Here is a 12,684-nt window from a genome sequence, read left to right on the forward strand (position 1 = left end):
GTGCTGTGGAAATATTCTGCCCCGGTTCCACACGGGGGAAGAGCTGTTAGCGCTACCCAGCACTCACCACGAGGAGGTTGCTCTTCACGAGTGCCTTCAATCAAGGAGACACCCACGACGTACTGTGGGCCTGCACCAGAATTCCATCAAGGAGACACAAACGAGGTACTGTGGGCCTGCATCAGAATCCCCAAAAGGAGAAGAATTGTGTCCTGGAAACCCATCCTGCATCTGGGTTTCCATACGAGTGTTGTACTTTTTCCATACGATTTTTGTCATTGAGCAAACTGTTTAAGGGAAATTATTTTAAAACTGTTTTAACAATTTAGTTCAAGTACAAAAGGAGGACAAAGTCATCAATACTTGTTGTGAATAAAAATATGAAACTTGTTGCCATCGAAACAATAAAACATATTTATTGAAAAAGATAACAAACAATCAAAAGCACCAGTCTACCACAAAACCTATCTAATGCCAAGTTTGGTGAAGAAAGATTGTACATTGTTCAAGATCTGCCGGGAAACAAGCACTTCCACCATATTAAGTTGTTGCCATGAAAACACGAAAAAAATATTTTTATTTAAATCCCGAGTCAAGGGCGTTAACTAACTATAAAAGTCTAGTTTACACCCTTGCCGAACTAGGCTGGAATTCCGGAGTTACATATTGGTTGGACTCACAAGTATATGCATAACCCAATCAAAATCGCGTAACGAACCAGACATCCGGTTCGTAAGACACATGGATTTCAACGTGCAGTTCTGTGTCGACTGCAGGATTTGCAATGCATGTGTACCTTCAACTGGGCGTATATAGATGTTTTGCAAATCTTTTCTGTTTTAATCAAGGTGCTCAAGTGAATTGATGCATTTCTCGGGGTAAGACCCGTTTTATAACAAAATAGATCTTGAATATCGATCAGATCGTCTAGACTGGACACCGCCATTTTGTTTGAAGCAAATGCAAGTGATATGAGAGGTGGAGTTTGATTGGTCATTAAGAGAGACATAGAAGGGACAGAACTCGTAATGGCCACCGGCGCTACGATCGAGCCTCGAAATTCCAGCTAAATTCGACAAGGGAGGAAACTTATATAGTCAGCTTAACTATGAAAAGGCATATGTTCACCACTAGACCTATGTTTGTACCCAGTTTGATGAAGAAATATCGTAAGGTTTTCAAGATCAGCTCAGGATACGACATTCGGGACAGACTGACGGTGTCCATTTTAATACCCTCTCTACTCACACACACACACACACACACACACACACACACACACACACACACAAACCACCACCACCACCACCACCACCAGCTCTATCTTCCTACATGTCCATCCACATTTTATGTACATGAGATACGTCTGATAACATAACTATTATCAAGACGAGTCACATGACAGGCAAGATGGCGACCGCCGTGCATGTTGAGGTGTTGGCGGTGTTGTTGTCGGTGGTTGTAGGGGAGGCAGCACATCGAGTCAACGTTCACGCCGTGTATGATGAAACCAGTGGGCGGTTCCAGGTACTCGAGGGATTCGCCACAGAGGATTCCCTGGCGTGGGCACAGTTCATCAACTCCGTCAATGAAACTGGGTGTGTTTTGCCGTGTTGATACACTGAAATATTATTTATGTCTATATTCCTGACAGATGTTGAATTTACCTTTTAAATTCTGATCTTTTCACTCTTTGTATGCTCTTTCTTGTATAGATGTTCTGTCGGATGTATTTCTACAGTAATAGCTCCGAACACCCACTCACTCGAGCAGATTGGAGTGATATGTATTGATGTTTGATTTAGAATGCTATCACGATAAACATAAAAACATGTCAGCATTGTATCTTTGCAATATATTTTAAGTGAAGTGAATTTTCAGTACGGGGAATTTTTTTTTTGATCTACAGATTGTGATTTGTGAAATATTGATTTATTAATATTGTTGTATCTCTCCCTTAAACCGTCAACTTCCATGAGAGTCCCTGTCGGCCTTACGTCACAAATATGTTATGACCCCGATTTGTTATAAACTGTTGGCCAAAGAAACTGTTTACACTAGAAAATTGGATTTGACCAAAAAATACAAAAGTTATCGAAACGTTACTTTACGCCACATCGGACATTTATACCCCAGTATTCGTCATATCCGATTATTCGTAATATCCCACTATTCGTGGTCACTCAGCACTATTCGTAATATCCGACTATACGGCACACCTGACAATTCGTTATACCCCACTATTCGTCATATCCCACTAATCGTCATACCAGACTGTTCGTAATATCCGACTACATGTATTCGTATCATCACACCATTCGTCTTATCCGAACATTCGTAATATCCGACTACTTGTAATAACCCACTATTCGTCATAACCGATTTGACTGTAAACGACAATGTCATGTTCTCCATTAACACAGATGGGGTTATCTAGAACTCAGCGCTCAGTATGAATACGATGAAAAGTACAACGACTCCATGTTGGCCTACGCCGCCGGCTTGGTGGAGGGCTACGTCACACGCGACCTCATCACCATGCACTGGGAGAACACCATGGCCGGCTACTGCGACGAACCCTACTCCGCCTACTGCCGGCGTCTGCGCGACTTCCTCGAGAGCAACTTAAACTGGATTCGAACCTCAATCAAGAACAACCCTGATGACCCCTACTGGCATCAGGTTAGTGAGTGAATGACTGTCGCTGAACGCCGCAGCCAGCTCCAGATGTAGGTAAATCAGTCTCATTAAAATCAGACCTTAGTTCTCGCTACCGCTAAACAAAGATCTGAAGACATCCCATTTGGGGTCACGTCAGAACGACCTTTCATCCGACCAATCAGTACGTCGCTTACCAGATTATGAAAGTGACACTCGGAATGTGATTTCTAATCATGCAATCTCGAAAACTTTAACATGGAGTATTCTAAACGATATTTATGGGTTTAACGACTGAATCCTTACACTCTAGACATCTATTAGCCATTCCAGAATGCTTTTTTTGTTTAGGTTTCCAAATCGTAATCGAGAATATGTCCAAATATGTTTCGAAGCGTAGTCGCCAATTTGAAATTTGTGCCGTAAAGCACGAGAAAGCTGCCTTCTGATTGGTCATTCCATTGGTCGGTCTGAAGCGATGTCCGCAGATCTTTGTTTAGCGGTAGCGAGAAATAAGATCCGATTTTAATGAGATTGTAGGTAAATATGCGTTACATGGAATCTGTATCTTCTGATCGTGAAATCTTAAATGATGTAAGTATCTCTACTCCAGTCCCGCCCGAGGTATTGAGTAGAGGAATATGCCGAGTGTACCCGAGTGTTCCCGGGTGTATTTTCTGTCCCAGGTGGAGATGTATTAGGTAGCGGATATAGCCGAGTGTACCCGAGTGTATTTTCTGTGTCCCAGGTGGAGATGTATTAGGTAGCGGATATAGCCGAGTGTACCCGACTGTACCCGAGTGTTCCCGAGTGTATTATCTTCTGTGTCCCAGATGGAGATGTATTAAGTAGCGGATATAGCCGAGTGTACCCGTGTGTACCCGAGTGTATTTTCTGTGTCCCAGGTGGAGATGTTCTACACCCAGCTGCGGGGGATGTCCGACGGCTACAACAATGACCCTCAGAGGCCCTCGCTGGACATAGATCCATTCGGGTTGTAGTGAGTACAGCGGTTGACTTCAGATCAGGTCGGAATGGTACTCGACATTGAATAGTAGGGAAAGGATAGCCGAACGATACAAAGCGCAGCAACCCGAAATGTCGAGTTGCGTCCCTTAGATGTGCCATGATCTGCAAGATGTGTTCGAATTAAAGACCCCACCGTGCTTGTCGGTTTCCTCAAAGTACTGATCTCTCAAGATGTATCACTTCCGGTTTCGTCACATTAGGTTGACATAACTGAATGTTTGTTTCCAACTTTTATCATTTATTTGTTTTGCTTCTTGTCTCATTTACCAATACAGAGGTGTAATACAAGAAAATATATCTGGGCTGATAAAACATATTCAGTTAAAATGTCCTGTTGGTATAGTTTCTCTCCCTTGGGTCCAGCATGCTCCAGATCAGTGACGATGTGGGGGATCTGGAGGTAGCGCTTCACAAACCCGACGTCAGGGTCGACCAGCCACGACGTGGTCACTGCTCCGCCATCGTCAAAGTCGACCCTGAGTACGGGGACCTCCTCGTCGCCCACAACACGTGGACCAGCTACAAGAACATGCTGCGCATGCTCAAGAAATACACCCTACAGTACAGCATGACTGACGCCAGGAAGGGTAAGATGTGATCAATGAGGTCATTGTATTCGTTTTACATAACATTTCCGGTTCTTATTTTACAATACAAAGGCAAATGTTCTATTAAGTATATATTATTTTCTTGCATGAATTTCATGATCTTAGTGACAATGAGATAGACCGAAAGTAGTTCTGTCATAACGAAATATTTTACGACAATGAAATATCGATTTTATATTTGGAAAGAAATATAGTATTTCATCACTAAATGCATAATGAAGAGACCAGTGTGTTTCAGTGCAGTATAATATGATATATAATGAATACATCATCATATAATAAAGTAAATAGTACATGTTAATATTCCTTGTGTTTATGGTATGTACGATCAGGACACACTAGGGTAATATACTGTTTACTATATGGCGCCATCCTTAACCTAATCAGACGTTATATCACATATTGATGTAACTTTAGATTCCGCGCATGAATACAGTACTGGAGTGAGTGCCCAATCACTTACCCCGTGGTGATTCCGGGTTAGAACGCGTCCCCAGCAACATACGCTGGTCGAGGCGACCACATCGTCGTTTGTAAGGCTCAGGGACAAGGTTGATAGCGGGTCGTCGTTCACTGACGCCGCGAGACGTTACTCGTATTATCAATCACTGGTCAAACCACCGTCATATAAACCGAATAAAACCCAGAGCGATATATATATAAGGGATAAATGTACGGAAGCAATATCCCAGCTATATAACAGCGGTCTGTAAATAATCGAGTCTGGAACAGACAATCCAGTGATTGACATCATGCGCAGCGATCTACGCAATTGGGATACGATGACATGCATCAACCAAATCAGTGAGCCTGACCACTCGATCCCGTCAGTCGCCTCTTACGACAAGCATAGTCGTCTTTTACGGCAAGCATGGGTTGCTGAAGACCTATTCTACCCTGGATCATCACGGGCCTCCTCCCACGTTAGCCGGACCTGCCGTGAACGACTACTCAGAGGGGATTAATACTCACTCACTCACTCACTCACTCAGTACCTTCTTGTGTCCCCAGGCGTGATGCCCAAGGGCAGTGTGTGGACGTTCTCCTCCTACCCGGGCTACCTCGTCTCCTCCGACGACTTCCACGTCCTCTCCTCCTGGATGGTAGGCGAACGTTTCTCCAAACATCCAGGGTTTAGACTTTTTTAGGCACGGTGGCGTAGCCCAGTGGTTACAGTGTTCGCTCGTCCGCTTTCAAGTTGGGTTCTGTATGTTTTCAACATCTAACAAATTCGTGTCCCCAAGCTTGATGTCGTTAAAAGCGGTGTAAAATCATAGCAAGGGACACAGATATGGGCTTCACGCACAGTACCAAAGTGGGGAGTCGAACCCAGGCTTCCCACGTGAAGAACAAGCGTGTTAACTATTAGGTTAATACAGTATCCCTGTTAGACACGGGGATGGTATTAATAGTGTCAAGAAACCCTTAGAGGTAGCTAATGAGCGCTCATGCCAGGCGCTGCTTAATCCCCAAACGAGGCTTACATTGCCGTTTTAATTTGACGTCATAAGTTTATCCCCAGAAAATGCTTGAAAAATATATAGTCTAATATGTTTGCTTTAACCTATTGGAAAAAAGGGAACTGCCTTCAAGAGAAAAGACGTTGATGCAAGAAGATTTTTTTGTGAAATAAATATTTGGGCTCAAAGTTTGAATTAAAACAATATCTGGTTGATCTTCGGGTGCCACTCCCTCGCTTGATTGTAAGCCTTACGGACAAGGGAAGTGGGTGGATACTGGGAACCCGGGATACTGTGGGAATATTTCTCACTACAACGTGGATGAATCTTACGTAGAAAGATGAGTGAGTGAGTGAGTTATGGTTTAACGTCACGTCGGCAGTATTTCAGCCATATCGTGACGAGCACTGTCATATAATACATAGATATAAATGGAATAAATATCTTTCAGCGAAGGAGGGTAAAAATAACTAGAGTATCACAGTTTCGATTTTAAAACTAGTTGAGAACATTGAAAAGAATATATTTTCAATCAACAATACAATATAAAAATGGGCTATAGATCACCAGCAGCCAAAGTTAGGCCACCTTACTGAGGACCGTGGGGACTTACAATACTTCTGCTACCTGCACGACTCCCCAGCAGGATTTACACCATCCCTTCAGCCGCTGGTGATGGTATGCAATTTAGCCAATAGTTAAAATAGGCAAATGTACGTTTAAAACTGTGGTAAGAATAAATGTACTTTGAATGATGTGGTATTACATATCCTCTCTGGGGGACAATAATTTTACGCTACTTCAACCCCCTTTGAGGATATAGCCACTAACACTCTAAGTTACAAATTATACATTACCAATATAAAATATAGCTATTTATACAATTCAAAATTGATCAATCAGTTCAATTTCTTTAAAAAAACTAAGAATTAAATGAGTACTTACCTGATTAAAAAGATCCTTGATTGATGAAACCTGAAAATAAATATCCCTTGTGATGGAAAAACGTAGAAAGATGAGGACTGTATTGTGCATCATGTGTGTTGACTCCAGGTCACCATGGAAACGACCATCCCCAACAACAACCCCGCCCTGTACCAGCACACGAAGCCCGAGGGGTGCGTGTTGGAGCCCGTGAGGGTGTGGGCGGCCAACAGACTGGCCGAGACGGGACAGGAGTGGGTGCTCACCTTCATCCGGTACAACAGTGGCACGTGAGTCCATCACTCAGTTGGGAAACCTGTGGCCCAGTCGTCTTAGACCTCACAATTAACTGTACAGAAGTGTCTCCGTGAGGCGTTCTAGAAGCTCGCGGCCTTGAGTTCGAATCCCAGATTCGTTTTGATTATGTTTTCAGGTTTGTTTGCGCCAAATCCCTGCTCTTGGGTTTCACACCTGCATCTTTTCGGGTTTTCGTACATATTAAGCTGACTCAGATAAACCAAACTCACTAACACACTCACTCACTGCTCAGAATCCTCAAGAGCTCTTAAATCTTTGTCACCCGGATTCCGGGTGCTCATACTATCAACCACTGGTTTGCCCGTTTCAGTTTTTTACAGGCGTGATGTAGCGGGTGTATCCTTTATTGTTGCGTAACACAACAAATAAAATAATGTATTTATCAACCTGTGCCATTTGTGGAATCTGGTCAGTGAAGATCTGGGTTAGAATAGGCCTTCAGCGAGCCATGCTTGCTGTAAGCGGCGACTAGCGGGTTGGGTGGTCAGGCTCGCTGACTTGGGTGATGCATGTCATCGTATCCCAATTGCGTTAATCGATACTCATGGTGTAGATGCTGGATTGTCTGATCCTGACTCGATTATTTACAGACCGCATCAAATAGCTGGAATATTGCTGATGGAGGCGTTCAACAACAACAAAAACAACTAAAGATATTGTGGAATCTAGTTTTCGAGACATGGGGAGTTATGGAGTATCTGGTAATAAATAATTCTGGTGTGTGAGTAGGTTATTCTTTTGACTTTCACCCAGTTGTATTGTAAACAAAAAGATGGAGAAATGTTCCTTTGCCGATAATTAAAAGAGAAAAGTATATATACATGTATATGAAAGTTCATTTGAGTCATTTCCCTTTGACTTGTGTTTGAAATGGCTGTTGTTGTTTTGTTTGTTGTTGTTGTTTTTTCATTTTGTTTTCATTTTTTGGTTAAGCTACAACAACCAGTGGATGATTGTGGACCAAAAACTGGTTCAAGAAAATCTTCCCCCGGGGGTACTGACGATTGTAGAGCAGATGCCGTAAGTACCCATCCTGCCCCGGGGGTCATGGCCTGTAGCAGCATCTTCAACAGCGTATTATACGCAGGGGTAATAGCGTATGATATGCAGCATCTTTAACGTATTGTACGCAGGGTCAATAACATATTTTATAACCCGTAAAACCGAGTTTATTAAAATCGTATGTGCACTACATGTAGTGGAAATTTCACTTCAAGAGCACCAATGTGTATTGTTTACGTCATCGTGTTTTGGGGGAACTATTCTTTAAAGCGTCGTAAATTGATGTTGATTGGTATAACCTAATCCCCCTTTAATTAATTATGTTTCATATAATTCCATATTTTCAGGGGCTACGTTGAATATGCAGATGTGACTGACGTCTTAACGAAAAACACCTACTGGGCCAGCTATAACATTGCGTAAGGCCAAAAAGAAATATGACTATTTCCGGTTTCTCGACCGACCCTTATCTGGTCTCATCGACCTTAAAATCTTTTGTCTTGTGTTTTATCAAATTGCACCATACTTTTATCACAATCCCGACATTGTCCGTATATTATTCCTTGGGCGTTGCGCTTCTGTGCGGCCATTTTTAGAGAACAAAAACATACGACTTGTTGCAACCAGTTGTATGGTGTAACTTTTCCGAATAAAGTGAAATGAATTTTGTTTGGACTAATAAACTGTTTTTGACAGATATTTCCCGAAAATATTCAACATGAGCGGCCAACAACAGTTTGTCGACAAGTATGGGGACTACTTCACGCACGACATGTGCCGCCGTGCTCAGATATTCCGCCGCGATCACCACAAGGTCAAGGACAGAAATACGCTGTTTAATTTAATGAGGTACGGCTTGTAACCTGTACGGCTGGTTCAAGATTATATGCACGTATAAAACACTTTAACGCTCTATCCACAAGACCACGGATGTGATCTCGTGCTGATAAAGCAAGGATTATAACCTGGGAGAGTCTGTGATTCTCGCTCATAAAAAAAGCATATCCTGGCAAAACTCAGGGACACAACTCTCTTATTATGTGCAAAGACATCCCTGATCAAGATAAGAGTACTTTATTTTCGATCTGTTCGTTTCTTTGAACGAAAACCTACCAAATCACACGTGTACAATGCAGAGAATAGCATACACCGTACTTCATAAAATACATAATTCACTGTTTATAAAGACAAAATATTAGTACGTAAATATAAAGTATAACATAAAGTTTCTTCCATGTCGCCGCGACAGGAGACTACATTCGGTGTGGACTTCATGGGTTCGAATCCCGCTGGCGACACACGTTTTCCGTGAAAGTGTTCTTTCATCAAATTAGTTCCGAAGTTCCGTCATTGCCCTGTGGTGTTCAGCTGGCCATATAGTCAGTTAATACCCAGTCCAGAAAAAAGCCATGGTTAAATGTGTAGTAATACACAATACTACAAAACGTAATTGACGGGTAAATAAAATATACAAGTCCTGTTTTACACTGGCAAACTACACTAACACCCCTTCATCATTGAGCACATGCTATAATTTCGGTTCGGTATAATTTTGTCGGTCATGAAAAAAATAACATTACAACGTTACAAAGCCAATATATACTTAAAACTCTGACTCATAATCTGTAAGTCCCCATGGTCCCAAGTATGGTGGTCTACCTTCAGTTGCTGGCGATCTATAGCCTGTTTTTATAATGTAATGTTATGTATAGTGCAATTGATTTTATGAATAGTTTACATACTAGTTTTAAATATATTTCTGTGATAAGCCTAGTTATTTTACTGTCCCTCGTTGGCAGGGGTTTATATAAGTTTCAATATATGTATTATATTTAACTATTGATAGTCACGATATGGCGGAAATATTGCCGATGTGACTTAAAATTTTAACTCACTCACTCACTGACTGACTCATAATCATCTCCTAGTCTCAAAATGGCGGGCGTGACCTTGACCTAGGCGGAAGTGAGGAGCGTCACATGGTTTTGACGCCGAACGTGAAACATGATGCCTTTCATTGCACCGCTGCCGTGAACAGTCTACCAAGCAGGATAGTAAATTACTAACGTTGGTGTTTACTAACCTGGCCTTCTGGCCTCTGTTACAAAATTTAAATTAAAGTTAGTAGAATTCACAAGACTTTATTTTTCTCATTGTAGGTTAAGACAGGTTGACATATAAAATAAATCGTTCTGCTATTTGCAGGTACAACGACTTCCAACACGACCCCCTGTCTAAGTGCAACTGCACCCCTGGGTACAGCGCCGACCTCGCCATCGCAGCTCGCGCCGACCTGAACGACGAATCAGGGACCTACCTCTACGACGCCCTAGGATACGCCATGGGCGGAGCTGTAGACGTGAAGGTCAGATTTAGAATCACAGTGTCAGGGTTCAACACAACCTCGATTATCCAGCGTATTATGTCTCATTTCTATGATGACAAATTATGCCTGTTCCTATTCACAACTATAGCTTCGTTTTGAGCCCCTGCTGAATGGCAACATGCTAAATATAGTCATCCAATAGATGGAACTTTACATGCTAGATTCTTGAAAGGAAAGATGGAGCTGGTGACGTCACTTCCGGGAAACGAAACCATCGTGGCTAATGCGTCCAGATTTGTTTTAGCTGGGAGATATGATAGTCTGGATAATCGAGGGTTGTTTTAAATAGGAATTATTAGTTTCCAGTAATTGTAGCGTGGCTTACAGCTGCGATGTTTTTCATTATGAAGCCATGCGTGTCGTAAAAGGTGACTAACGGGATCAGGTGTTTGAAGAATGTCACCGTATTCCAGATGCGTTGATCGATGGCCAGGATGTAAATTACTTGATTTGAATATCGTTGAGTGCAGCCTTAAACAACAAACAAAGTCATAGATATTCTGTACCCCTTCATTCTAGAATTACCGATATTGGAGGAGGGCAAACGTGACTCGTTTGTTTCTGGTTCACACTTTATGTGAATATATATATAATTCAAACGCAACATATATATGTTAACGATATCGATTATATATATATATATGTTGCGTTTGAATTTGGGGTATCAAAGTGAAACAAAATTATCAGTGTCAAGGCCTGGTCACACTCACTCACTCACTCACTCACTCACTCCAGACTCAAGACTCGATTATTTACAGACCTCCGTCATGTAGCTGAGTGCGACGTTAAAAACCAAACAAACAAACAAAATATAAACATAATACATACCGGTCATACAGGATGAAGATAAAATGTTAGTGGGGGTGAATAATAAAAATCGTTTGCGCCTTATTTCTGACACTGTTTAACTATAGAGTTCTCTCCCTTACACTGGCTGCCCATAAGGCCGCCTAATCTGAAACTCCGTCTTACGTCTTTTGAGTCACACACAAGCGAACATTTCAATCCCCAAGTCAAAATTTTTGATATTCTTAATGTCACCCATGAGGGGATAATGTTCATTCATGAGTACTGTTCAAGTATGTTTGTTTGTTTGTTTCTTGTTTAACACCACACTCATGACGGCGGTCTGTACATAATTGAGTCTGCTCTAGAAAATCCATTGACTGACATCATGAGGATCGCAATTGTGATATAGCACAACCGAGTCACCGAGCCTGACCACCCGATCCCGTTAGTCGCCTCGTGTGACAAGCATGGGCTACTGAAGACCAGTCCTAACCAGGACCTTCACGGGTCTATTCTAGTAGAACAAAAACACCAATCACTATATATGTTGCTACATGTACACCACAATCTATTTTTATCCCTGTCACAGATAGTAGGGACGGGGGAGATGCAGTGGCTGTTGTTTGATGCCGTCTCGGGGCCCACGTCTGACCAGCAACCGCCGTTCCAGTGGTCAAAGGTCAAGGACGCAGACACGTACCCCCACTTTGGACAACCAGGCATATTCAACTTTAAACCGGTGTCATTTAACGGAACACTTATACCTCCTACCACGCCCGCTTGGTACCCAGAAACATGACGTACAGTGAAACCTCGTTAATCTGGACGGAACTGTTCAGTGTTGACTGGTTGGTTGGTTTGTTAGCCAGCCTGTTAGCCAGCCTGACCTCCCGATCCCGTTAGTCGCCTTTTACGGCAAGCATGGGTTGCTGAAGACCTATTCAACCCCGGATCTTCACAGGTCTACTGTTCAGTGAAATCGTCCAGATTAACGAATCAGGGTAATGTTCCTTTATATCTTTACAGACGTCCCTGATACGGCAGGTGTCGGGATTATCGAGATGTCACTGTTCACATGAGATTTAAAATTTTACGTTATTTAAGGAATAATATTTTTTTTGTGTCTGTCTGTTTGTTGTTTAAGATCTCACTCAGCAATGTTCCAGTTATGTGACAGCGATCTGTCAATTATCGAATCTGGACCAGACAATCCAGTGGTTTACATGAGTATCAGACCGCCTCCGTGGTCTAGTGGTAGAGCGTCCACCTGGACAGCGGAAGGTCCGGGATCGATCCCCCGCTGCGTCAATACCAAAAGACCTGAAAAGATGGTACTTGTTGTTACCCTGTCTGGCGCTCGGCATTAAGGGGCTAAAACAAGGACTGGTCGGCTCGGTGCCAGTATACTGTGTCTGAGTGGGGTATTCCTGTTAAACTGCGGCAAGGTATCTCCGTGAACCAGCACTATAAATTGGCATCAGTCAGGCCTAGTACAAGCAGCCACACACAC

General features: G+C 42.5%; 1 protein-coding gene across 1 annotated transcript; it reads left to right on the plus strand.

The window, feature by feature from the left end:
* Positions 1-1,398: 1,398 nt before the first annotated feature.
* Positions 1,399-12,272, plus strand: LOC139455233 (putative phospholipase B-like 2). Its single transcript, XM_071236779.1, has 11 exons — positions 1,399-1,598; positions 2,424-2,682; positions 3,564-3,658; positions 4,051-4,274; positions 5,307-5,398; positions 6,809-6,969; positions 7,931-8,017; positions 8,347-8,418; positions 8,696-8,848; positions 10,205-10,364; positions 11,764-12,272. The coding sequence occupies exons 1-11, from the start codon at positions 1,399-1,401 to the stop codon at positions 11,971-11,973; spliced, it is 1,713 nt and encodes a 570-aa protein (XP_071092880.1). The 3' UTR covers positions 11,974-12,272.
* Positions 12,273-12,684: the final 412 nt, after the last annotated feature.

The sequence above is a fragment of the Haliotis cracherodii genome, unplaced genomic scaffold (genome assembly GCF_022045235.1).
Source record: "Haliotis cracherodii isolate W230 unplaced genomic scaffold, xgHalCrac1.p SCAF_11, whole genome shotgun sequence".
Taxonomy (NCBI): Eukaryota; Metazoa; Mollusca; class Gastropoda; order Lepetellida; family Haliotidae; genus Haliotis; species Haliotis cracherodii.

Bases quoted from the DNA above. Each gene is read 5' to 3' on its own strand.
- LOC139455233 (XM_071236779.1), top strand. From the start codon at position 1,399: ATGACAGGCAAGATGGCGACCGCCGTGCATGTTGAGGTGTTGGCGGTG. The intron at 2,683-3,563 runs GTTAGTGAGTGA...TCTGTGTCCCAG, and splicing joins ATGACCCCTACTGGCATCAG to GTGGAGATGTTCTACACCCA. The intron at 10,365-11,763 runs GTCAGATTTAGA...TCCCTGTCACAG, and splicing joins GCGGAGCTGTAGACGTGAAG to ATAGTAGGGACGGGGGAGAT.